This window comes from Artemia sp. Qi Xiang Cuo, chromosome 19 (genome assembly GCF_049724085.1).
Source record: "Artemia sp. Qi Xiang Cuo chromosome 19, ASM4972408v1, whole genome shotgun sequence".
Classification (NCBI taxonomy): Eukaryota; Metazoa; Arthropoda; class Branchiopoda; order Anostraca; family Artemiidae; genus Artemia; species Artemia sp. Qi Xiang Cuo.
In genome coordinates, this window is record NC_142812.1 from 62,111,531 (window position 1) to 62,134,773 (window position 23,243).

Below are 23,243 nucleotides of genomic sequence, written 5' to 3' on the forward strand. Positions count from 1 at the left end.
CGCTCTTTGCCCTAAATTATTTAGAATAAGTTCTATTTTTAGTCTCCATACAAAATTAGTTTATTTGTTGTCTTAGTTTAACAGAATTCTTGCGTGAGAAACTTCTCAAGATGAGAGTCCCCTAGCCTTTGTAATGTCTATTAAGTAAAAAAAAAGTATGCTTGTTATTCAAACGACTTGTCATTTTCAACCATTGAGAGTCGAATTTACAGTGAATATTTTCCTCTGGAACTACTTGACGAAACAAATTTTTTCAAAGATAATTACACGCAGAAAACAAGTCTATGGATTCTTCTTTGTTTGGATGGTAAAAAACCGAACCACGAGGATTCAGGTAGCGAGATCAGTCAAAAATGGCACCATATCCCAGAGAATTAACTTTTCAAAAGTTGTTTTTGTTATATTATCTTGTAAAAAGATAATTGTGTTGGATCATCATGCATATAACGATTCGTTTTAATATATCATTTACTGTGTGCTAGAGTTCGTTCTTTACTATTATATTTTTAGGAGTTATGGGCTATTGTATTTCTTATTGTTGGATTTGATTGTCTCTTAATAGGTTGCAAGCTACCGCTGCTAGCCAAATTCTTTACTATAGAAAAACTAGAGCATATCTAGACCATAATTTTATCGTCACACAAAACAACAATGTTATTGACCATAACGTAATTAACCATCTTGTGTACAAAATGTAGTTTTTTGTTAAAATTAATTTTGTTTGAATATTAATTTTGTTAATTCAAAAGAAACTTGACATAGCAATTTCCTTTAAAAGGAGCCCTCCAACAGCTGTCTGTAATGTTTCAGTGCCCATTTATCTGCGTAGAGAGGAAAATAAAAGAAGAAAAAGATGCTTTCCATTCAGAATTTCGTGGTTGTACCCTCTTTCCTTATTTTTTAAGCCAATAGATATTCCTTTTTGTTCAAGCCAAAGGACTTTAAGCTTCCTGTTTAGGGTTTTCGGCCAAGACGGCTATTATAGTCTTGATTTTGTTTGATCCAATATCTTTCTTCGGGAATTTGGGCTATTTTCTTTTGATACTATCGGATGTTTTTGTCTTTTACTAGGTTGCACCTATGGCAGAAACAACGAAAAGTAAAAAATTAGAAGAAAAAATTTAGATGCCGTCTGTCATAAGATTTTATGATATCTAACCTTGTGCTAAGCGGTAATTTCCAATGTCCATGGGTAGCAACGCTTTGTTTTGTTACGTAGAATAAAAACTTTCCCTTGTCTGACGGATCTAAAATTTATAGTGGTGAGCCAAAAAGATTTGGCTGAACACATTTGCTTCTTATAATCTAATAATAATATTATTACTAGTGACTTTTTTTTTACTATATAACTCTACAGGCAAGAAACTACGGTTGATTCAATATTAGATGTGAGAAGAAAAAAAGCAAGCTATACGTGTGAGCTCGTCGAGATGAACTTTCAAATCGCAAGTTACCCAGTTACTTTTGAATAAAACCACTAAAATTACTGATTAGGTATATCTTTTAAAACTATGGCTTTCTTATAAATTAACCTAAGATGGGAGAAAAAGTAGGTGACTTATTTATGAGCCAGTCAGTATTGACCAAAGACTGTGAATCATAGGAAAGGCATGAGCCAAGTTTTTCAGTCTTTTTATTACACACCAATAATTCAAATAGAAATTTTATTTTTAATGTAAAGTCAAATTATTAATCCTGAAAATACAATTTTAAGTTTAAGTTTTGTAGGAAAACTTTTTCTGTTGGAACATAAATATTTCATCTAGAAACTACTCTTAGAGGTAGTTTTTTTAATTTGTTTGCGGAAAAACTTCAGGTAAACTATTTCTATAAAAGTAAGGCTTGTGTATTCCTACTGTGCAAATAATATTTCTGCATGTCTATATTGCGAAGTAGTATTACTGTAGTAATTTAAACTGTTTTATTTCAGCAGTGAGAGATGAACAGACTTATTTGTTTATTCAAATGGAGTTGTGTGAAAAGCTAACCCTCGAGGACTGGTTAAATAATAAAGAGATTAGACAAAAAGAAGAGTCTATATTGAAGGCATTAGATATATTTCTACACGTGGTTAATGCAATTGAGTATATTCACAAAAACAATATTGTTCATAGAGATATAAAGGTAAACCATTTTGTTTCCTTGCACTTCCTTTGTAAGTTTTCAATTTGTGATTCAGGATTATTTATAATAACCAAAGGAAAATAAATGCCTGTGTAAAGAATAACGTTGTTGTATAATTTGTTGCCGTATCACCAAAATCTCAAGAAGAGCTCAGGGTAAAAACTAGAAACGTTCAGAGAATACTGAGGAAGAATAATGAACTACATAAAAACAAAATATGTGTTTCCTGGTTGTCAAAAAAGGGCACCTACAATTCTTTATAAGTGGATATCAAGCTGAAACTTTTTGCGAATTATTAGCCAGTGGTGAAATAAATTAAAAGACACTATACGCATCCAATTGGTCAAAAAGGAAGAATCTGGTGTATTGAAGGTGGAGGATATACATAACAATATTGGTAAATATAGGGGCCAACCCTCAAAATATATTAAGGACCCACCTAACACTCCCTTCTCAAACCTAACTGGGCTAGGGATAACAAAAAGAGAGGTCAGAAAGTATAACCTACTTTTATTGACCAGAGTTTCAGATCAAAACTTATTATGGACCTATTATCAACTTGAAATTAAAGTGTGAACTTGAACTATGAAGATCAAAAACTTTTAATTAACTACCTTGAACTAACTATATACAACTAAACATACAAAAAGCAATGTTACCTCTCTCCATGTCAGGTAAAAATATCCAGCAATCAAGTGAAAAATGAAATCCATGGGTTGATACATCGCTCAGTATTAATTCGCAAACTTTTAACATCATGTTGAGGGACAATGGGTTGAATAATAAGTAAGCAAATTCATTGTTATCATTAGACACAAAGACACAAAATCAATGACTTTAGTGTGCGATTGAATACAATTTATTTACAGGAGAAACACTGTATTTATCGGACAACTGGGGCCACAGACCCGGCACTTCCAATCTACAATAAATAGCCATTACACCAGCCTACTGCTCAGAGCCCCCAAAGACAAAAAAAGCTTTTTGTAGTTTATAGTCATAACTTCAAAATTTTCCATCTTTTGCCCATTTCCATTGCAGCAACAGAACATCTTGGCAATAGGTTCTACAGCTATCTGAAATATATCCAACATAAATTAATTGAGAGAATTAGCTGTATAACCATCACATTCAGGCTTAATATTTTGAAGAGGGGAATCCTTGAGATATTTTGAAAAAGTTCGTAACAACAATGATAAGCAATTTTTAGGATTTGCTTGAAGGAGGGATTCATAAGCCCACTAGGAAAATGGAGTAACCAAAAAAGAACAACGATTTTTGGGGCTTTAGGTCATTATTAATCAGGAGATTTTCCCACAGTTAGATAAGAAATTCTCTCGCCCACCGAAGTCTATATTTGAGAGAAATAAAAATGGGGGCCTGGTATATGGGACGATATCTGGTGTCACGAGTGATTGGCTTAACTGGTCTCTTAGTTTCCAAAAGTGAAAACAAATCCAAATCTGAAATAAAGCAAGACTTGACGATTGGCTTTGGATGAAACAAAGAGAAGAAAAGATATAAGACATGAAAAACAAAACCAAATAGGTGAGAAAAACGAGAATTTTGTCAGCCAGTAGCAAAAACATGAAAACGAAAATCAAGCAAATATTTCGACAAGGACCTCTGCCAAGTTGTCCTCAGTGCTCAGAAAAAAAATCTAGCCTTTTGAAATAAGCTCCACAAGAAGAGAAAAAAATACTAAATCAAAACCAGCCAGAAATAAATGAAAGAAAATTCATAAATTGGATTGGACAAGTATTCTTTGCTTTGCAATAGATTTTGCCTGTCTGCAACCTTGATTTTCAACTGGTAGTCCAGATTAATACATGCTACAAGTTGACTGCAAAATGATGCCATTTTAGGGCTACTTTTTGTGATATATAATAATCCTAATGTGCTACACTTGTCGGACAGACCTCTGAACTACATTTTTCGCTCTGATCAAGTCAAAATTAGAACATAAAATTTGACTCTCTTTTGCAGAGATCCACTTTCTTTCAGAATAAGTAACAATAAAGAGGATGGAGGGGGTCAGGGGAGGAATTGACTTTAAAACCACGAAAAATAAGTTTTACATTCTAATGTTATAAACTGGTGATAACAATTAATTATTACATGTGTAAAAGGGCCAAATTACCAAAATCCCTACCACAGCTTCTTAGCTGATGCTAAGCCAGATTTATTTGAGTTAAAGGATTTATTTATACGATCTTAAAAGTAAAAAAAAAAGTTTGCTGGGCCTTAGGGTCGTGAAGTTGGTATTTTGGCTTAAGGACTATATTTCTATGATGTTTTTTCTTTTTCAGTTGGACAATTAGTCTAATAAGCAATAAGAGTTCTTTTTATCTTTGTAAGATTGTTTTTTGATATCTGTTTTATGATATCTAGCCAAAGAACATATTCTTTTCTGGCAAAGGACGTGTCAAGCTTGGTGACTTTGGTCTTGCAAAAGAGATGATCGAAGGTGATAAAACGTGTCAAGTCGGTACTATGACGTATATGAGCCCAGGACAGGTAATCATTGTCACTAATTTATTTTAGGAAAAACATAAAATTTAAAGCCAATGTTAAATGTTCATCCTTGTCCTTGATGAAGAAATCACAATGAAGGGAGAAGTGAAACCCAGAGACTACAAAAATTGCTTAATAAATATTGGCTTTATGCCTTGCTCTTTACGCTTAAGTTTTTATTGTTATAAAAAATAAAGTTGTGTGACAGAATCAAACCTTAGCGTAAAGAGCGAGGCGTTGAGGAGAGGACAGCCCTTTTCATATACGGAATAATTTCTGTTTGTTTTAAGTTTTAATGTCGCTCCTTACTTTCAATTAAAAAAAACTTGTTTTTTATAATTTAATTTCTGAAAGTTTTTGAATTAGTGCAACTTTGATTTTGGCTCACCGTGCATGAATAATTAAAACAAAATTTGCATATTAATTTTGCTTTTTGGCTAAATGGCTTTCTCAAAATTTTGTTTTGACGTAACTTACGAATTAACTAACTACTATATTCGTATGTTTTTATTACGTATATTAGGGAGTTTACCCCCTAGTCAATACCTTGCTCTTTACGCTGAAGTTCAAATTTTGTTCGAATCACAGACCCCTGAATCACAAAGGCTGGTTAAATAGAATAGATAGCTCTTTTGAACGTAGTAAAAAAATTACCGTAAAGGGCAAGGTATTGACTAGGGGGACAACCCCCTCATATACGTAATAATTTATGTTCGTTTTAAGTTTTATTGTGTCTCCTTACTTTCAGTTGAAAAAACTTGTTTTTTTATTTAATGTTTGATCGTTTTTTAAATAATTCTTGGAAATCCGGCACCCCCTTCATAGAAATGTCCCTTCCCCAAAGGAAACATCCTTCAAGGAAAGATATTCCCCCGCAAACCCCTCCTCTGAGCCCCCCCCAAACATCAGAAAAAGATCCCTCCTGAAAAGTCTGTATACTTCGCATTAACCAATACAATATGTAAACAATGGGCAAAGTTCATAACTTGCGGCCCTTCCCCCGAGAATTGTGGTTTATTAAGTCATGCTCAAAGACATATTTATTAAATTTTTGACGATGCTAAACAAAATGGCTATCTAAAAATTTTGATTGGGTATTTTCAAGAAAAAAATGAGCGTGGGAGGGGGTCAAGTTGCCCTAGTAGAACGGAGGGTGCTAGTCGTGACGGGAGTCCATATATGGGCATAGAGTCCCTAGGGAGATGGTTTTTGTCAGTGAGAATGAAAAAACAGGATTTTTCTCACTTGAAAAAACAGGATTTTTCTCACATTGATGGATGTTTCTTGATCGGTTATGTATGTCGGTCAATTTATTTGATGATTTTCTCGGATGTCAACATCAATTTATGTCTGTTTTATGGTTTTTGTCAGTGAGAATGAAAAAAACAGAATTTTTCTCGCTTGAAAAAACGGGAATTTTCTCACTTTTATGGTTGTTTCTTGGACGGTTATGAATGTTGGTCAATTTATTTAATGTTTTTCATGGATGTCAACATTAATTTATGTCTGTTTTATGGTTTTTGTCAGTTAGAATGAAAAAACAGGAATTTTCTCACTTTTATGGATGTTTCTTGGATATCAATTTATGTCTGTTTTATGGTTTTTGTCAGTGAGAATAGAAAAACAGTATTTTTCTCACTTTGATGGATGTTTCTTGGATGGTTATGAGTGTCGGTCAATTTATTTGTTGTTTTTCTTGGATGTCAACAGCAATTTATGTCTGTTTTATGGTTTTTGTCAGTGAGAATGAAAAAACAGGATTTTTCTCACATTGATGGATGTTTCTTGGATGGTTATGTGTGTTGGTCAATTTACTTGATGTTTTTCTTGGATGTCAACATCAATTTATGTCTGTTTTTATGGTTTTCGTCAGTGAGAATGAAAAAAACAGGATTTTTCTCACTTTGATGGATGTTTCTTGGATAGTTATGTGTGTTGGTCAATTTATTTGTTGTTATTCTTGGATGACAACATCAATTTATGTCTGTTTTATGGTTTTTGTCAATTGATTACATAATATCTCCGAACAGATAACACTACCCAGTAATTTCCTATCTTATGCTCTATAAACAAGGGGTTTCTCACTCCAGGAACTATATTTAAGCTTTAGTTTTTTGGGGTTTAGGAGGAAAAAAGGTACCTAGGTTAGTTTAGGTTATGTATTTATTATATGCTATGCTTTACCCCCACCCTCCTAATGTGCAAATATACAACCAAAATTTGTTTCTAAACTATTATATTTTTATCCTATTTTGTTTTATTTCCCTAGCATTAACCAAACTTAACTTCTCACTTGTTCCCCAGATATTAGAACAGTACCTTTTTTTCCTGCATTGCTTTAGTATAACAGTGTGAAATCCTTTTCACTAATAAATACCCATAATTTTTTGAAGACCTATAGGATATATGTTCTGAAAATTCATTCAATTATTATTATTGTTGCTGGTTTGTCTGTGAGTCCAGGCAAATTGATGTTCATATGTTAGTCTTAAAACTCAGCTGCCTTTGCCTGAGACTATAGGCAGGCAGACCTTATATCACTTGTTCACCTTGCAAATCCAGACAACTTGTTGGGTCAACCAATTTTGAATGAATTTTGTGTTAGTGTAACTGTCTGAGCTTATAAACTGGGTTGCCTGTCTAAGACTCTAGGCAGGTAGACCCTATGCCACTTGTTTGCACACAAGGCCAGCCAACTTTTCAGTCAACCAATTTTCAATTAATTCTGTTTTAGTGTAACTGTCTTGGTTTATAGATTGTGTTTTCTGACTGCGGACTGCAAGTCCAGGTGACTTAGTGGTCATGTTAATCCTAAAACTTGGTCAAAATGCCTTAGACTCTAGGCGGACAGGCCTACTTGGAAAGTCTACTTGAATTACAATAGAGATGACTAAGATTTTTGGGCTGACTCACAACAGACAATGTCTATGGAACTTGCTGATGAAGAAGCACCCTAAGCCTAATTTTCCTGGCCATATAAATTCTCAGGTAGGTTGACTAAGTTTTAGGATTGATATATGACCACCAAGGTGCCTGAACTGCAATTGGAACTATGAAAGGCCATCTGTATGACTTAGTTGTTTTCTCTATGTGTCAGTGGGGTAATGTAATTTATTTTGTATGACATTTTAGTGGATCATATATTCAATAAGAAAACAAAAAAGCATTCTGTATAACTTTATTCATGTCTCTCTATAATAATTTGATGTTTAAAAAGTCATACAGAAGACTTTATATCATTCTCCATGTTTAAAGGAAACACAATATTGCCTATTGTTTTGATTTTATAGTGCTTTGTATATAAGAGCAAATGAAAATATTTGTTACTTAGACTGTAAAGAACCAATGACTTTAATAGGCCTAGTCAAACAGTGCTCACCCGAGTAATTTGTATTTCTAATATAAAAAAAGCATAAAAGGTAAATGCTACTATTATATAGTAACTATGAGGTAGATTTATATCAAAATATTCAAGCAAATCATACAGCCTACTAGGTGTCTTACCTTTGCCTACATAAGGTAGGCTATCAGTTGAAGTCATTAGGTCTGCAAAACTACCAATATGGTAGCTTATATATTGATACTTTCTTTTAGAATCATTAATGTTTATCTTTACACTTCTTCATGGTTAAAAGATTCTGGAATGTCAAAAATCCTAGTAACATCAAGACTAGGTCTAGTCTAGCCAAGCTCTTCTCTAGAAGTATTCCTTAAAAATATTTTTAAAAGAAAAGAGCTTTGCTGAACTAGGTTCTGATTTCTGTTTTACCAGAACATGCAAGAAAAACAACACTTTCTAAGGCTATATGCTGATTTATTTATTTTTGGTCATTTTCTGCTGTTTAACAGCACACGTTCTTTATTTTTGAAATTGGCCACGAACTTTCGCATTGGAATACATTATGTAAACAGGCGATCTTTCTCCATAAACAATAAATTATCGGTTTTTTCACACTAATTTAAGACGTATATGGCTGTGTAAGTTTGCACTTGACCAATTTAATGAATTAGTTTTCATTTTAGGTAGCCTTGGTACTTTAAGAGTATAGAATTTTAGCTTAGAGTCTTAGCTTAGAGTTTTTGTTAGAGTTCTAGTTTAGTTTAGTTTTAGTTAATAGTTTAGAGTTTTAGCTTAGAGTCTTAGCTTAGAGTTTGTGCTTAGCTTGAAGTTTATTTTATTTATAGTTAAGAGTTTTGCCTTAGAGTCTTAGCTTAGAGTTTTTGTTAGATTTAGAGTTTATTTTAGTTTTAGTTAAGCGTTTAGAGTTTTACATTAGACATTCAGCTTAGAGTTATAGTTTAGTTTTAGTTAAGAGTTTAGAGTTTTTTAGCTTTGAGTCTTAGATTAGAGTTTTTGGTATAGTTCTAGTTTAGTTTATTTTTAGTTAAGAGTTTGGTGTTTTACCTTAGAGTCATAGCTTAGAGTTTTAGTTAGATTTCTAGTTTAGTTTAGTTTTAGTTAAGAGTTTAGAGTTTTTAACTTAGAGTTTTAGCTTAGAGTTTTTGTTAGAGTTCTAGTTTAGTTTAGTTTTAGTTAAGAGTTTAGAGTTTTTAGCTTAGAGTCTTAGCTTATAGTTTTTGTTATAGTTCTAGCTTAGTTTAGTTTTAGTTAATATTTTAGAGTTTTTAGCTTATAGTATTAGCTTAGTGTTTTTGTTGTAGCTCTAGTTCAGTTTAGTTTTATTTAAGAGTTTATAGTTTTAGCTTAGAGTCTTAGCTTAGAGTTTTTGTTAGAGTTGAAGTTTAGTTTATTTATAGTTAATAGTTTAGAGTTTTATATTAGAGTATTAGCTTAGAGTTTTTTTTATAGTTCTAGTTTTGTTTATTTATATTTAAGAGTTTGGAGTTTTACCTTAGAGACTTAGCTTAGAGTTTTAGTTTAGTTTAGTTTTAGTTAAGAGTTTAGAGTTTTTAGCTTAGAGTCTTAGCTTAGAGTTTTAGTTAGAGTTGTAGTTTAGTTTAGTTTTAGTTAAGAGTTTAGATTTTTACTATAGAGTCTTAGTTTAGAGTTTTAGTTAGAGTTGAAGTTTAGTTTAGTTACAGTTAAGAATTTAGAGTTTTAGCTTAGAGTCATAACTTAGAGTTTTACTTAAAGTTGTAGTTTAGTTAAGCTTTAGTTTTTGTTAGGTTAGGTTAGATCAAGTTAGGTTAGGTTTAGTTAGGTTAGGTTAGCCTACGTACGCACGTGTACGTAGGCTAACATAACCTAACCTAACTTAACCTAACCTAACTTGATCTAACCTAACCTAACAATACTCGCCGTAAAATACCCCCCTGTTGACTTTTTACCAGTTATATTAGGTTAGCTTATCCTGCGCGCTCATGATAAGCTAACCTAATCAAAACTAAATTAAAAATTGAGAAACCTAACCTCTAACCTAACCTAATCTAACCTATGGTTTTGGTATTTCTATGCAATTTTGTGGAATTTTGTGGTTATGCTAGTTTAGACTAAACTTCAACTCTAACTAAATCTCTAAGCTAAGATTCTAGGCTAAACCTCTATTCTATAACTCTTAACTAAAACTAAACTAAACAATAACTTTAACTAAAACTCTAAGCTAAGACTCTAAGCTAAAACTATAAACTCTTAATTTTAACTAAACTAAATGAAATTACATCCCTAACTAAAACTCAAATCTAATACTTTAAGGTAAAACTCAAAACTCTTAACTAAAACTAAACGAAACTAGAACCCTAAATAAAACTCTAAGCTAAGACTTTAAGGTAAAACTCTAAACTCTTAACTAAAACTAAACTAAGCTAGGACTCTAAGCTAAGACTCCAAGCTAAAACTCTAAACCCTTAACTATAACTAAACTAAACTTCAACTCTAAGTAAAACTTTAAGCTAAGACTCTATATTAGAACTCTAAACTCTTAACTAAACTAAACTGGAATTTCAACAAAAACTCTAAGCTAAGACTCTAAGATAAAACTCTAAACTCTTAATTAAAACTAAACTAAACTAGAACTCTAATTAAAACTCTAAGCTAAGACTCTAAGCTAAAAAATCTAAATTCTTAACTATGACTAAACTAAACTTCAACTTCAACAAAAACTCTAAGCTATGACTCAATGATAAACCTCTAAACTCTTAACTGAACTAAACTAAAACTCTAACACAAACTCTAAACTACGACTCTAAGCTAAAAAATCTAAATTACTAACTATAACTAAACTAAACTTCAACTCTAACTATAACTCTAAGCTATTACTCTAATCTAAAACTCCAAACTCTTAACTAAAACTAAACTAAACTAAAACTCTAACAAAAATTCTAAGCTAAGACTCTAAGCTAAAAACACTAAACTCTTAACTAAAACTAAACTAAACTAGAACTCTAACAAAAACTCTAAGCTAAGACTCTAAGCTAAAACTCTAAACTCTTAACTATAACTAAACTAAACTAGAACTCTAGCTAAAACTCTAAGCTATGACTCTAAGGTAAAACTCTAAATTCTTAACTAAAATTAAAATAAACTAGAACTCTAACTAAAACTCTAAGCTAAGACTCTAAGCTAAAATTCTAAGCTCTTAAAGTGCCAAGGACACCTAAAATGAAAACTAATTCATTAAATTGGTCAAGTGCAAACTTACACAGCCATATACGTCTTAAATTTGTGTGAAAAACCGATAATCCATTTTTTAAGGAGAAAGATCACCTGTTTACATAATGTATTCCAATACGAAAGTTCGTGGCCAATTTCAAAAATAAAGAACGTGTGCTGTTAAACAGCAGAAAATGAGCAAAAAAAAATAAATCAGCATATAGACTTAGACAGTGTTGGTTTTCTTGTATTTTTTGGTAAAACAGAAATCAGAACCTAGTTCAGCAAAGCTCTTTTCTTTGAAAAATACTCTTAAGGAATACTTCTTGAGAAGAGCTTGGCTAGACTAGGCCTAGTCTTGATGTTGCTAGGATTTTTGGCATTCCAGGATCTTTTAACCATGACTTCCACTGATAGCCCACCTTATGCAGGCTAAGGTAAGACACCTAGTAGGCTGTGTGATTTGCTTGAATATTTTGATATAAATGTACCTCATAGTTACTATATAATAGTAGCATATACCTTTTATGTTTTTTTATATTAGAAATATAAGTTACTTAGGCGAGCTCAGTATAACTTACAATATTAAAGTCATTGCTTCTTTATACTCTAAGCAACAAATATTGTCATTTACTATTATATACTAGATACTATCAAATCAAAAGAATAGGCAATATTGTTTCCATTATACATGGAGAATGATATGAACTCTTCTCTATGACTTTTTAAACATCAAATTATTATAGAGAAACATGAATAAAGTTATACAGAATGCTTTTTAGTTTTCTTATTTAATATATGATCCACTAAAATGTCATACAAAAGAAATTACATTATCCCACTGATACATAGAGAAAACAACTAAGTCATACAGATGGCCTTTCATAGTTCCAATTGCAGTTCAGGCAACTTGGTGGTCACACATCAATCCTAAAACTTAGTCAACCTACCTGAGAATTTATGTGGCCAGGAAAATTAGGCTTAGGATGCTTCTTCATCAGCAAGTTCCATAGACATTGTCTGTTGTGAGTCTGCCCAAAAATCTTAGTCATCTCTATTGTAATTCAAGTAGACTTTTCAAGTAGGCCTTACCGCCTAGAGTCTAAGGCATTTTGACCAAGTTTTAGGATTAACATGACCACTAAGTCACCTGGACTTGCAGTCCGCAGTCAGAAAACCCAATCTATAAGCCAAGACAGTTACACTAAAACAGAATTAATTGAAAATTGGTTGACTGAAAAGTTGCCTGGCCTTGTGTGCAAACCAGTGGCATTGGGTCTACTTGCCTAAAGTCTTAGACAGGCAACCCAGTTTATAAGCTCAGACAGTTACACTAACACAAAATTCATTCAAAATTGGTTGACCCAACAAGTTGTCTGGATTTGCAGGTGAACAAGTGATATAAGGTCTGCCTGCCTATAGTCTCAGGCAAGGGCAGCTGAGTTTTAGGACTAACATATTAACATCAAATTGTCTGGACTCACAGACAAACCAGCAACAATAATAATAATCGATTGAATTTTCAGAACATATACCCTATAGGCCTTCAAAAAATTATGGGTATTTATTAGTGAAAAGGATGTCACACTGTTATACTAAAGCAATGCAGGAAAAAAAGGTACTGTTGTAATATCTTGGGAACATGTGAGAAGTTAAGTTTGGTTAATGCTAGTTGAATAAAACAAAATGGAATAAAAATGTAAGTTTAGGAAAAAATTTTGGCCGTATATTTGCATATTAGGAGGGTGGGGGGTAAAACATAACATGTAATAGATACATAACTTAAACCCACCTTGTTACCTGTTTTCCTCCTAAACCTCAAAAAACTAAAGCTTGAATATAGTTCCTGGAGGTGAGAAACCCCTTTTTGATAGAGCATAAGATAGGAAATTACTGGGTAGTGTTATCTGTTCGGAGATATTATGTAATCAATTGACAAAAACCATAAAACAGACATAAATTGATGTTGTCATCCAAGAAAAACAACAAATAAATTGACCGACACTCATAACCATCCAAGAAACATCCATGAAGGTGAGAAAAATCCCGTTTTTTTCATTCTCACTGACAAGAACCATAAAAACAGAAATAAATTGATGTTGACATCCATGAAAAACAACAAATAAATTGACCGACACTCATAACCATCCAAGAAACATCCATCAAAGTGAGAAAAATCCTGTTTTTTCATTCTCAATGACAAAAACCATAAAACAGACATAAATTGCTGTTGACATCCAAGAAAAACAACAAATAAATTGACCAACACTCATAACCATCCAAGAAACATCCATCAAAGTGAGAAAAATCCTGTTTTTTCATTCTCACTGACAAAAACCATAAAACAGACATAAATTGATGTCCAAGAAACATCCATCAATGTGAGAAACTTCCTGTTTTTCCATCCTAACTGACAAAAACCATAAAAACAAACATAAGTGGCTGTTAATATCCGAGAAAAACAACAAATGAATTGACTAACACGCATAACCATCCAAGAAACGACCATAAAAGTGAGAAAATTCCTGTTTTTTTCAAGCGAGACAAATCCTGTTTTTTCATTCTCAGTGACAAAAACCATAAAACAGACTTAAATTGATGTTGACATCCGTGAAAAACATCAAATAAATTGACCGACACACATAACCGTCCAAGAAACATCCATCAATGTGAGAAAAATCCTGTTTTTTTAAGTGAGAAAAATCCTGTTTTTTCATTCTCACTGACGAAAATCATCTCCTTAGGGACTCTATGCCCATATATGGACTCCTGTCACGACTAGCACCCTCCTTTCTACTTGCCCTCCAAATTTTTTAGTCACTTAAAAAGGGCACAAAAACTTTTAATTTTTATTCGAATGAGACTCTCACGATATTCTAGAACTACTGGATTGATACGATCACTCCTGGGAAAAAAAGAAAAAGAAAAAAAAACAAAAAAAACACGCATCCGTGATCTTTCTTATGGCAAAAAAAAATAAAAATCCAGATTTTTTCAGATAGGAGCTTGAAACCTCTATAGTAGGGTTCTCTAATACCCTGAATCTGATGGTGTGATTTATATTAAAATTTTATGTATTTTACAGGTTGTCTCCCTCTTTTTCCGATAATAAGGCTAATTTTCTCAGGCACGTAACTTTTGATGGGTAAGACTAAACTTAATGAAACTTATATATTCGAAATCAACATAAAAAATCTGATTCTAATAATGTATCTATTGGCATTAAAATTTCGGTTTCTAGAGTTTCACTTACTATTGAGCCGGGTCGCTCCTTACTTGCAGTTCGTTACCACGAACTGTTTGATTTCAGAATGTTTTTGAATTAATGCAGGTTTTAACATTGGCTCACCGTACATGAATAATTAAAACGAAATTTGCATATTAATCTTACTTTTTTTGGTTAAATGGCTTTCTCAAAAGTTGTTTAATTTTATTTATGAACGTTTTTATTAGTAATAAATATACGTAACTTACGAATTATCTTCCCTAACGAACTTATATATTCGTGTATTTTTAATACGTATATTAGGGGGATCGGCCCCTTGTCAATACTTTGCTCTTTACGCTAATTTTTTTTTACTTTCATCAGAGCCATGTATTCTAATTAACGGTCTTTGTGATTAAGGCCGTTAGATGTTCGTGTTTTGATTTAGTTAAAGATTAATTTCAACATTCTTTGAAAGGCACACTTGAATACCCTTCGTTTTTGTATAGTAAAGGCCAGATCTGCTTACCTTTCTCAATAACATATACTATATGTAAAAAATTGGTGAATTGCCTCACTTACAGATCTTACCCTGTGGCTGTAGAGTTGACTGTTGTGGAGTTAGTTGGTCCACCTATCACTTTTAACTCTTATTAAATAAAAAAAGACAAGTTTTTTAAACTGAAAGTAAGGAGCGACATTAAAACTTAAAACGAACAGAAATTATTCCGTCTATGAAAGGGGCTGTCCCTTGCTCAACGCCTTGCTCTTTACGCTAAAGTTTCTTATTGTTTAAAAAAATAAAGTTGTGAGACAGAGTCAAACTTTAGCGTAAAGAGCGAGGCGTTGAGGAGGGAACAGCCCCTTTCATATACGGGATAATTTCTGTTCGTTTTAAGTTTTAATGTCGCTCCTTACTTTCAGTTTAAAAAACTTGTTTTTTTAATTTAATTTCTAATCGTTTTTTAGTTAATACAGCTTTTATTTTGGCTCACCGTCATTGAATAATTAAACAAAATTTGCATAAAAATTTACTTTTCTGTTGCTAAATGGCTGTCTCTAAATTTGGTTCTGACGTAATTTACAAATTAACTTACGTAACGAACTTCTATATTCGTATATTTTTCTTCTGGCAAAAAATACAAAGTTGCAGATTTTTGCAGATATGATCTTGAAACCTATGTTATAGGGTTTTCTGATACGCTTAATATGACGGTGTGATTTTCATTAAAATTTTTTCACTTTTAGGGGATGTTTCACCCCTCTTTAAAAAATCAGGTAAATTTTCTCAGGCTCGTAGCCTTTGATGAGTAATACTAAACTTAATAAAATTCATATATTTAGAATCAGCAATATAGGCCCATTCTTCTGATACATTTATTGACATCAAAGTTCCGTTTTTAAAAGTTTCGATTACTATTGAGCCGTATCGCTTGTTTTTTTTATTATTTTTTTTATTACGTATATGTTATTACGTATATGATGGGGTTCTTCCCTTAGTCAATACCACGCTCTTTACCTTAAAAGTTAAAAAAAAATTTAATTCACAAACCCCTGAATCACAAAGGCCGTTTAATTAGAATAGGTAGCTATTTTGAAAGCACTAAAAAAAAATGTAACGTAAAGAGCGAGTTATTGACTTGGGGGAGAACCCCCTCATATACGTAATAATTTCTGTTCGTTTTAAGTTCTAATGTTGCTTCTTACTTTCAGTTGAAAAAACTTGATTTTTTTAATCTAATTTCTGATCGTTTTTTAAATAATGCTTGGAAATCTGGCGCCCCCTGTATAGAAATGTCCCTTACCCCAAAGAAACATCCTCCACGGAAAGATTCTCCCAAGTAACCCCCTCCTCCAGCTCCCCCCCCCTCAACCAAAAAATTATTCTTCCTGGAAATGTCTGTATACTTCCCAATAACCAATACAATATGTAAGCAATGGGCAAAGTTCATAACTTGCAGCCCTTCCCCTGGGAACTAAAAGACATACTTATTAGATTTTCGACTATGCTGAACAAAATGGCTATCTCAAAATTTTCATTGGGTGACTTTGAGAAAAAAATGAGCGTGGGAGGGGGCCTAGTTGCCCTCCATTTTTTTGGTCACTTACAAAGGGCACAAGAACTTTTAATTTCCGTTCCAATGAGCCCTCCAACGATATTCTAGGACCACAGAGTCAATACGATTACCCCTGGGAAAAAGAAAAAAATAGCAAACAAACAAATAAACACAAACACGTGATTTTTCTTCTGGCAAAAAATGCAAAATTCCACATTTTTGTAGATAGGAGCTTGAAACCTCTACTTCAGTAGGGTTCTCTGATACGCTGAATATGATGGTGTGAATTTCATTAAGGTTCTATAACTTTTAGGGGGTCTTTACTCCTTTTTTAGAAAATCAGCCAAATTTTTTCAGGCGCGTAACTTTTGATGGATAAAATTAAACTTAATGAAACTTGTATATTTGAAATCAGAATTAAAATCTAATTCTTTTGGTGTATCTATTGGTATCAAAATTCAGTTTTTTTTTAGTTTCGGTTACCATTGAGCCGGGTCGCTCCTTACTTACAGTTCGTCACCACGAACTGTTTGAAAAGGGGACTAAAACTTTCAATTTCCCATGAAAGAGCCTCTTATAAAGTATATAAGGCCACCCCTTCCTTAAAAACCTTATATTCTCCCAGAGCTCATTTACAGTCCTTACCCCCCGAAATCGGGTGGGGGGGTTATTGGTAATATTTTGAACAAAATGGTTATATCAACAATTTTTAACAGACGCATATGGGGAAAAGAGGAATTTAGGAGATGGTGAAAGCAGTTCCCTTCCGATTACTTACAATTCTTAAAAAATGCACTTTAACTTCTAATTTCCAATTGAATGAGCCCTCTCCAAAGTTCATACGACCAATCCTTCCATACAAACCTTATATGCTAAATAGGGAGCTGGTATAACTTTTATCCTTTGCCATGAGGGCCTTGGAAAGGGGGCTGTTTCAACCCCTCGTTAAAACTTTCAATTTATGATAAAATGGGTCATTTTGAAACTTCGAAAGAACCTCATTGACGGGACCTCGCTTCCCCTCCACGCCTACTATCTCCCTAAGCACATCCAATCAAAATTTTGAAAAAGTCATTTTGATCAGCTTAGTTGAAAGGTCCAAAAATATGTCATTGAGGATGGTAGCCCCCACGCCCTCAGGTCAAGGTTTGTAAGTTATGCACTGAAGGTATGTAAGGTTTTTATAGAATGGGAGATTGTATAAGCTTCAAATGAGGCTCATTGGATTGGTAATCAGAAATTTTAGTGCCCTTTTTAAGAGTCAAAGTGATTAGAAGCCAGCTACTCCTTCCCCCTCACACACACAAATGTACTATTTTCCCCAAATGCATCTGATAGAAATTTTGAGATACTATTTTGTGAAAAAATAGTCATAGTTAAAAAAACAAGGCCTTTGGGTTTAACACAACTCCCCATAATTTGGGAGCAGGGGTTTTAAGTTATGCCCCGAGGGAACATACAGTTCTATAGAAAGAATGGTCTGGTTAACTTTAGAGGGGGGGGGGTCTTTTAATTGGAAATGTATAGTTCTAGATACCTTTAAAGAGTCAAAAGTAATATGTGAATATATCTTCGGGATATCAACCTCCCCACAGTCCTCAGAGCAATTCTTTCATTGTTTACATATAGTATATGTTATTAAGAAATGTATATATATATATATATATATATATATATATATATATATATATATATATATATATATATATATATATATATATATATATATATATATATATATATATTATATATATATATATATATATATATATATATATATATATATATATATATATATATATATATATATATATATATATATATATATATATATATATATATATATATATATATATATATATATATATATATATATATATATATATATATATATATATATATATATATATATATATATATATATATATATATATATATATTGAACTTTACTTTCCAAAATGGCGAAGAGACTTCAGATGAAAGATTCAGATAATGCTGAGTAGAGTGATAAAAAAATCAAAACACATTAGCCGTATACGTATTGTCTTAAGGGTGTAACTCAGGAATGACTGAGTAAATTAGTAGAAATGCTTCTTTACATACGATACATACAAGATGGCAGCCAATCAGAGGGCTACAATCCGTAGACGAACAAGATCACGCGCCTCTTTCTAAGCCAATCAAGGGTTAGAAATACTTGGCTAAGAAGGTGACATCATCAGACTCCCAGGAAATTTACCCTGAGTTTATGTAACAGGATGTTGTCGAAACCAACCTACGTAATAACTGTTTGTTATGTTTCCAGACTTTGTTTATAAAATCCTCTTATCTGATTATCGAATATTCTTGAAGTAAAACTTTCATAGGGGATGAAACAAAGCTAGATATTATTCATATTTTTAATTGGATTGTATGAAAGGGAATAAAAGAGTTAAAAGCGTGTAACAGTTAAGGTAAGTCTGAGAGGATGGTAAGTTTAAAATATATCTGTGCACAGTTCCCAGAAAAGAAGAAACTCCAGAGATTAATTGAAATTTAATAGGAATTATTGGGGTAAACCTCTCTGGTTGATTTAGGCTAATAGACAAGCGCGCAATGTGAGAGGCGTATAAAACAGAATATTTTTTTGACAATGGAGCATGCTAAAAAGTTGATAGAAACACAGTCATCGGGAATCAGATGGCAATGTGGAAGGCACTTACTTTACTGCCCGATTGTGTTCTGTACATTATACAAGTACCATTTAAGCAGTGTTGTCAGTATAAAAAGCTGATACTAATAAAGATGCAGATGCCAAGAAAGAAATTTTAATAAAGAAATTCAGAACAATCCTTAGAAATCCTTAGAAATCAACTAGTGAGACGATTATGAGTATGAACAATCAAGGACTGCAAAAACCAATGACCTCAACCTCCAAGGGTCCCCTCTCCCCAACCTCCTAGGGACCCCTTCCTTTCAACTTTTTTTTAGGAAAACCCCCAAATTTCAAAATAGAGGCTCCATTAAAAGTTAAAAATGTGTAAGAAAAAAGTTATCAGAACGTCATTTCTGACCTCATCTTTCGGGAGTTAAACAAGCGAATGCTTTGGACATCCATTACTGATACTATTTGCCTAGCATTATTAAATATGTCATTTATAATTTTATCCTTTTTTTAAAAGCCATCCCTCCATGTCCAAAATGGTCCCTCATGATGACTTTTCTAGTTACTAACCTTAGCGAAGCAGCTATTTATGCAAACATTCACCAATAAAATCCATATTGAAAGAAATTACCAGCGTTTTAAAATTACACACAACGAAAACATCTATTTTCATAGACATTTTTGTTTGATCTGCTAAATTAAATGTCTAAGGCTAGACAGTTTGCAAACGTTCATAAAACGTTGAATAGCTTATTTTTCCTAAGTGACGCGCTTGAGACACAGAAATTAAAAAATAGAAAAGGTTTTTTGGCTAAAGTAGGGAACAAGTTCAAAACTTAGAAAAAATATAATTACTCTCTATATTTAAAAACTTCTGACTGTTTTTCAAATCATACCCCAACCTATTCAAGATGTAATTTGAGGTATAGGCCCCTTAAAATCCTAATTAATTGCATTGAAAACATATAAATAAATAACTATATTCAAGGTATTTTTTTTTAAAAAGCCACCCTCCATGTCCTAAATGTTTCTTCATTATGAATTTTCTATTTACTAACTTTAGCGCATCAGCTATTCATGCAAACACCCACCAATAAAATCCACATTAAAAGAAATTACCAGCACTTTAAAATACACACAACGAAAACATCGATTTTCATAGACATTTTTGATTGATCTGCTAAATTAAATGTCTACTGGCTAGATACAGTTTGCAAACTTTCATAAAGCGTTGAATGGTTTATTGTTCCCAAGTGACACGCTTGAGACACAGAAATTAAAAAATAGAAAAGGTTTTTCAGCTAAATTAGGGAACAAATATAAAACTTAAAATAAATATAATTACTCTCTATTTTTAAAAACTTCTTACTGTCTACCAAATCATAACTGGACCTATCCCAGATATAATTTGAGGCATCGGCCCCTTAAAATCCTGATTAATTGCATTTAAAACATGTAAATAAATAACAATATTTAAGCTATAGTACAGATGGATTGCAACAACATGAAAATAGGGGGGGGGACATGGCAACGTCAGGTAAATTTAGTAACTGTGTTTTGTCATTTAATGAGTTTAGGCGTTTAAATATTGCCTAAAAAGACATATAAATTTGTAAAAACACTGATGTAAATCTGGGGTAACGAGATGACTTCTTTATTTGAATATTCTCGGTTACATGATTGATTTTGAGCCTATTTTTATCTTTCTTTCGACTCTGATTTATTCAAATAGTAATTATAGCTAAGCAGAGCTACAAACACGATTCATCTGCAAACATCCATGCTATAACATTTAAATAAAGCAACAATATAAAAATACTTTTACCTACTCCCACTTCGAAACCACAAACTGTGTTTTGATTAGACATCAAATCCAAACAGACAGAACTACTAGTAACAACTCACTATAACATAAAGCCACATGAGGTCAATACAGATACGTTTTATCAAGAAAATATCTGAAAATGTTTAAGGTATAGTACAAATGGCATGAAAAAAACATGAAAATAGAACTACTACTAACAACTCACTGTAACATAAAGCCACCTGAGGTCAATGCAGATACATTTTATCAAGAAAATATTTGAAAATGTTTAAGCTATAGTATGAAAGGCTTGCAAACACACAATAATACTACTAGTACTAACAACTTACGGCACTACTAAGTCACCTGTGGTCAACAAAAGTACGTTTTATCAAGAAAATATAAGAAAATTTACAGATTATAGTATGAATGGCATGCAAAAGCATGAAACACTACTACTATTACTAGCAACTCTCTGCATTATAAGGACACCTGAGGTCAATACACTTACGTTTTATCAAGAAAAAATCTGAAAATGTTTAATGTATAGTACAAATGGATTGCAAATAAAAAATGAAAATAGAACTCCTACTAAAAATTGACTCGTTTTATCAAGAAATTATCTGAAAATGTTTAAGGTATATTACAAATGGATCGCAAAAAAAAAATGAAAATAGAACTACTACTAACAACTGACTGTAACATAAAACCAGGCGATGTCAATACAGATACATTCTATCAAGAAAATATCTGAAAATGTTTCAGGTATAGTATGAATAGCTTGCAAAAAACAAGAAAATAGAAGTACTACCAACAACTCACTGTAACATAAAGCCATCTCAGGTCAATAAAGATACATTTTATCAAGAAAATATCTGAAAATTTTAACAAATCGCTGCAATATAAGGACACCTGAGGCCAATAAAGCTACGTTTTATCAAGAAAATATCTGAAAATATTTAAGGTTTAGTGCAAATGTCATGCAAAAGCATGAAAATAGAACTACTACTAACAACTAACTGTAACATAAAACCACCTGAGGTCAACACACATACGTTTTATCAAGAAAATATCTGAAAATGTTTAAGATATAGTATGAAAAGCTTGCAAAAACACGATAATACTACTAGCACTAACAACTTACTGCATTACTAAGCCACCTGAGGTCAACAAAAGTAGGTTTTATTAAGAAAATTTTAGAAAATTTTTAGATTAAATTATGAAAGTCATGCAAAAACATAAAAATACTACTACTACTACTACTACTACTACTACTACTAGCAACTCTCTGCAACTTAAGGACACCTGAGGAAAATACAGCTACGTTTTATCAAGAAAATATCTGAAAATGTTTAAGATATAGTAAAAATGGATTGCAAAAAACATAAAAATGAAACTACTACTAACAACTCACTGTAACATAAAGCCAAGTTATGACTTTTACTATTAGAAAAATAATATTTGCAGTAACACCCTTTTACTGGACTGATTTTTGATGGACTTGGAAATTATTCAACTTTTTTTTATATACCTTCAAATGACATGAAATATGCTTGTGGCTGTACCAACGGTACTCTATGACTACTCATCGAGACTATGCGACCGTAGCAGTGACACTCTATGGTTACTTATCGAGACTACCTAGTTTATTATGGGTATTAAATAAGTAATTTTCTTACATTGGAAGGATAAACTAAGATATCATATTTTAAAAAAGTGAAGATGAATAATTCGACGAAAGTGTGTGCACATGATAAAATCATCGTCACGTTGAATGCTGACAAGGAGAAATACCTGAACTATGAAACAAGCATTAATGGGGATCTCATTGGAAATGTATGTGTACGTTGTCATGACAGCGAGGAGTTCAGTTCGTTTGGAGTACCCAAGAATTTCAATCGTGTAAATGGTGGATATGCGAGAGTAACATTACCAGAGAAGTTAGTGCTCAAAGTGAATGCAAACATAAAAATAATCATCTATGATAGGGGAAAACTCCTTACTACTGTTGCTGGTAACATATTACCTGTTGATACATCTTATCGTCATCTTTCCGGTACTAACATTTTAAAGAAGGCAAGAAGTAGATAGGCATACTCCTGCACTAATGTCATCAATCATATCTTGTCTATGTGCCAAAACTGTTATCTGTGTAAAAATAATGTGACAATAGACAGTGAAATCACAGGCAAAATAAAAAGGACATTGGCAGACAATATCATCAATGAATATAAAGATGAATTGATGGAAACTGAAGCGCAAGTTAACGTTATTAATACTATTGACCATATAGTCAATGAACCGAGTAACACAAAAGACGAAGTGCATATTCAACCAGTAGGTGA

At 32.4% G+C, this 23,243-nt stretch overlaps 1 protein-coding gene across 1 annotated transcript in view; it reads left to right on the forward strand.

Moving 5' to 3' along the window:
* Positions 1 to 1,930: 1,930 nt before the first annotated feature.
* The window catches only part of LOC148941091 (interferon-induced very large GTPase 1-like), a 91,053-nt gene continuing 69,740 nt past the window's right edge, over positions 1,931 to 23,243 (forward strand). Inside the window, exons 1-2 of the mRNA XM_089104871.1 lie at positions 1,931 to 2,124; positions 4,516 to 4,641. Of these exons, the coding sequence (XP_088960997.1) occupies positions 1,966 to 2,124; positions 4,516 to 4,641 (285 nt within the window). The 5' untranslated portion in view covers positions 1,931 to 1,965. The remainder of the gene's footprint in view (positions 2,125 to 4,515; positions 4,642 to 23,243) is intronic.